The sequence below is a fragment of the Sinocyclocheilus grahami genome, unplaced genomic scaffold, assembly GCF_001515645.1.
Source record: "Sinocyclocheilus grahami isolate Dianchi unplaced genomic scaffold, SAMN03320097.WGS_v1.1 scaffold1648.1, whole genome shotgun sequence".
In the NCBI taxonomy this organism is placed as follows: Eukaryota; Metazoa; Chordata; class Actinopteri; order Cypriniformes; family Cyprinidae; genus Sinocyclocheilus; species Sinocyclocheilus grahami.
Window position 1 is genome coordinate 32789 of NW_015506827.1, and position 5083 is coordinate 37871.

A 5083-nucleotide genomic window follows, 5' to 3' on the forward strand; every position below is an offset into this window, starting at 1 on the left:
TCAAAAGCTGGCTTTTGGGAAATCTTGGTGAAGAAAGTTTCCTAGTCAAAAAATAAACATTCATGCATACAAGTATCCGTGAAAAGAGCAGCTTCATTTGTACTCACTTGTCTTGCTATCAGACGAATGCATTGCACATTGAGAGGGAGTTTCTGCATTCCCAGTCGTCCAGCTCTTCTTGAATGGATTGATGGAAGTAATAAATCTGAATGACCAGCTGGCGGAGCGCCAGAGGACGAGAGCTGCAGGTGAAGCAAGGCTGATTGTGCTTGTGATATTTCATTAATTAAACCACTCGTTGTGTGACTCTAGAGGAACAATGATTACAAACCGTGTCTTATGGACCATAAGCGTTTAAATTTGATTTGAACGCCGCAATTCACGACTTTTGTAGTTTCCTGGAAAATAATTAGTTTTCGGATGATTTGAGGTACCTAGCCTTTGTTTGAATTGTATTGCTATGCTGGGGTGCGTTCCCAAAAGCAACTGTTAGCACAACACAACGGTAACAAGCCGCAACACAACGCTTACAGCGCTGTTGTGCATTGTGACCAGTTGATGGGAAAATAATTCTTAATGCAATTTTGAAGTGCCCACGATAACAATATCGTGCATATTCATTATCGTGATATATCTCATTACCGAATACCGACATATGAGTCAAACCGTACCCCGTAATTTCACATTCTGATACGCATTTAAATACATCATTAACAAACAGATGCTCAGTTTGGTTCTGTACACATGCGTAGAATTTCTGTAAATGCAGTTGTCACTACCTGAATGTTTCGGGAGTCAGTTTGGTTGTAGAATGCAGTTGTCTCTCCTGTTAATGACTGCCTTGTACGGTGGCCCAGTAGTGCACAACAAAACTAAATCTCCGCAACACAACGAAATTAGCACAACGGAAACAAGCCGGAACACAAAAATAAGCTACAACACAAAGAAAACAATTCCAACACTACAAAAATAAATCATAAACCAAAAATGTAGCTTGCTATGTAGCTTGTGGTTTCTGTATGGTTGCTAAGGTGTTGCTATGTAGCTGGTGCTTTCTAAATGGTTGCTAAGGTGTTGCTAAGGCATTGCTATGATGTTTCTGGTGCTTTCTATATGGCTGATTAGGTATTCTGAGTGATTTTCAATGTTCTTCAAGGTGTTAATTTACTAATCTTTTTCTTGCCAGGAATTTTTAGAAAGACATATTTTAATGTTGTCAATAAGCTTAATAATTGAGGACACAATCAACAGAATGTCTATACAACCTCATTTCTAATTAAGACAAATTATTTATTGCTAAAATACATACACAGTCAAATTTCAAAAACATTTTTATTTTTTTTTCCCCCTCTATATTGTAATAAATAATACATATTGCATACAAACATTGACGTGACTGAACAATGGTGGCACAAAAGCGATGTCTATTAAACTGTTAAGGCAGAGAATTTCGGTGTAAAACAGTGTACAGTCACTGACCTGCAGTAAAAAAAATAAACCCTGTGTCCTCCGTCATACGGCTGTCTAGTCCTCCAGTGTTTCACAATGCAGAGGAGCTTCAGAGGAGAGCATGCGAGAGCTCGCCTCTGCTCCTCTGGAGGAAATCTGACGTATCTTCAATCTCCAAGGCTTCAAAGGTACATCTTTCAGCTCACTGATCTCCTAGAAAGAGTTACACTTATTTGGTGAACATGCTAATAAAACACTAGCTATGTTTCCACTCACCTATCTTTATGCACATTTTGGAATATCGCATTAAAAAACGCTGGATGGAAATGTCAAGATGAGCATAAATCCTAAAAATGTGCATAAACTACGATGGAAACACTTTTACCGAATAAATTCCACCATGTGCATTAAAAAAGTCATGCGAGTTTGCACGATGGGACGGCATAACCTTACTAACCAGCAGACTGATCTTGTTGCACAGCATCTGAAATGTTGTGAAATGCTTGAGCAAAGTCTGTCGTCAAAGTATTTCTGTATAATTGTCTTACACGACTGCGTTCCCAAACATCAGTATCCACCTCCGAAAGCATTGACAGCATTTATTGTGTTTCGTCTGCTCGCTCTGAGGCACAAGTAATTTATCATAAATTAAACTGATTATATTCAGTGGTTTATCCTACTTTTCTTAGTGATATTTAGTGCCAGTTTATCAGTGCGAGTCTTTGACTCGTTGGATGGAATCACATCTTTTGAATAGCAACATAGCTACTGTCAACTGCTTCTTGTTTAATTAAGTGAGGATTTTAAATGCTTAAAGCTCTTTTTCCACTGTGAAATGTGTCTGACTTGTGTGATGTGGTAGCCGTAACAATGTCTCGCTCCCTTAAACGTGCCGTTACAGTCAGTAGCCCATCCTGGCACTCTTTCACCATAAACTCACCCTCCTCCGTCATGCATTTCTCATTTCATTTCCAGCCAGGCGTTCGCTTGAACAATTTACAGAGAAAACCCATCTGAGTCTTCTCATTCCACAGGCTTCCCTTGGCCAAGCTAAACTTCAGTGTGTTGAGGCGTTCATGGCAACAAGCACTGAACACGAAACTCTTCTGCTGTTCTCGTAACACAAGGGATGAAACAATAGGGTGGTGTCTTTGTTTTTCTCCTTCGCTGGTTTTGCAAACCTTTCAATCAGTGCCCAGTGTCATGTAGCCACAGGTATGTTTCTATGTCTACAGGTATGTCTTCTACACTTTATCAACTTTTTCCCCAACACTTTGTAAAATAAAAGCATCTCCAGTAGGATATATATATATTATGTGTGTCATAATGACAGGTGGTTGTATTGTTTGTTTCTTAGCAACAATTTTAAATTATATGTAATATTATATTTTGAACTATTTTTGAATTATGTTTATTTGTTTTAAATCTTGAATTTGTTCTTTTTAATTTTTAAAGATTAAATTTTAGTTTTAGTTTTATACACAATAATTGTTTTTTTTACTTTTAATAAAAATAATACAAATACAAACAATTCTGTTTTCTGTAACAATTTATGTATCAATTCATCTTATTTGGTCTCAATATGTGGCTTTTAACCTTTTTGGCCATATATATAAGATATCTTATAATGACAGGTGGTTGTATTGTTTGTTTCTTAGCAACAATTTTAAATTATATGTAATATTATATTTTGAACTATTTTTGAATTATGTTTATTTGTTTTAAATCTTGAATTTGTTCTTTTTAATTTTTAAAGATTACATTTTAGTTTTAGTTTTATACACAATAATTGTTTTTTTTACTTTTAATAAAAATAATACAAATACAAACAATTCTGTTTTCTGTAACAATTTATGTATCAATTCATCTTATTTGGTCTCAATATGTGGCTTTTAACCTTTTTGGCCATATATATAAGATATCTCCTCTATTATTTCTTCTATACTTATGCTTGTAATTTTATTTTATTTTATTTAAATAAAAACTGGGAAACAAACAGAAACAATAGTTATTTAAGGGGAAAAATAAAAAGAGAATTTTAGAATATAATTTTTCTTAGCATTTTAATTAAGTTAGATTAATTTATTAATAATAATCATAATATTAAAATATATGGATTTTATTTATATATTTATTTAAATTCAAATAATAGAAAGTTTGCTCAAGTGAGTTCCGTTCCCTTAGTTGAGAACCAAAATTCATAGACTATTTATTTATTCAAAACAATAAAAGATAATGTTACAATATTTGTGCATAAGTTAATTAATAACCGTGTGCTGTGCCTTTGCTTTTTCGTAACCAGCATGTCTGTGCCACAACACCTGTCCCATCTCGACCATTTCAAAACAACATCAATGATTTTAACATGTCAGGAAAGACTGACTAACCGGCAGCTCCAGAGCCTGAAGCGGCATGAACTCGTTCCCGAAGCGACAGAGCTTTTCTCGGCCAGTCTCCCGTGGCCTGCGTTGCTGCGCAGTCATCTTAATCTCCAGATCCCTAAACGCATGCTCTCCAGACAGAACCTGAGACACACGGTGAAGTAAGACCACACTGTGTAGAGAAATCCTTTACAAACAGTCAAGTACTGTAGTTTTAGCATATGTGACCCTGGACCACAAAACCAGTCATAAGGGATGAATAAATAATCTTTCCATTGATGTATGGTTTGTTAGGATCGGACAATATTTGAAAATCTGGAATCTGAGGGTGCAAAAAAATCTAAATATTGAGAAAATCATCTTTAAAGTTGTTCAAATGAAGTTCTTAGCAATGCATATTACTAATCAAACATTAAGTTTTGATATATTTACGATAGAAAACATCCAAAATATCTTCATGGAACATGATCTTTACTTAATATCCTAATGATTTTTGGCATAAAAGAGAAATGTATAATTGTGACCCATACAATGTATTGTTGGCTATTGCTACAGATATCCCCCAGCGACTTAACACTGCTTTTGTGCTGCAGAGACACAGATAAACTGAACTGACTTACCTTACTGTATTTAGGCAGCGGGAACCTTTCCATAGAGCTGCAGCGCTCAGAGTCTGGGGTCTGGGGTCTAGCCATACGGCCTCTTTGCAGGTCTAGAGCTAATTCTGCAAGTAGAAATAGACGTTACATGTTAACACGTAAATTAAGCGTATATCTAATCTGGAATAAATGTTTAAAGACAACATTTGACAATTTAATGCATTTAACTTCTGTAATGTGACATCTTCCTGAACCAGTGTTATTTTAGTATTTTTTATGTAATATTATAGTTTTATGAATATTTTGAATAAGTTTTATTATTTTGAAAAATAATTTTATTTTTATACTTTCAGTTTTCATTTTAATTTTAGTTACATTTGTAGTATTTTGTTATGTGCTTTTGTCATTTGTGATAGTTTTTATTTATTTTAAATATTACTATTTAGGTTTAATTTATTTTTATTTTAGTTAGGTTGTATTTCTATTATTTCCAGTTAGTAATTTTAGTGCTTCAACTTAACTGAAGTCAGTGCTGTTAAATTGTGTGTGTGTGTGTGTGTGTGTGTGTGTGTGTCTGTGTGTGTGTGTGTGTGTGTGTGTGTGTGTGTGTGTGTGTGTGTGTGAGTGAGTGAGTGAGTGTGTGTGTGTGTGTGT

The 5083-nt window shown here is 34.7% G+C and overlaps 1 protein-coding gene across 1 annotated transcript in view; it reads right to left on the reverse strand.

Moving 5' to 3' along the window:
• Positions 1 to 1349: 1349 nt before the first annotated feature.
• LOC107571756 (uncharacterized) overlaps positions 1350 to 5083 on the reverse strand; it is a 31185-nt gene continuing 27451 nt past the window's right edge. The window contains exons 14-16 of the mRNA XM_016258118.1: positions 4451 to 4554; positions 3837 to 3974; positions 1350 to 1662 (exon numbers count right to left, since the gene is read on the reverse strand). Of these exons, the coding sequence (XP_016113604.1) occupies positions 1525 to 1662; positions 3837 to 3974; positions 4451 to 4554 (380 nt within the window). The 3' untranslated portion in view covers positions 1350 to 1524. The remainder of the gene's footprint in view (positions 1663 to 3836; positions 3975 to 4450; positions 4555 to 5083) is intronic.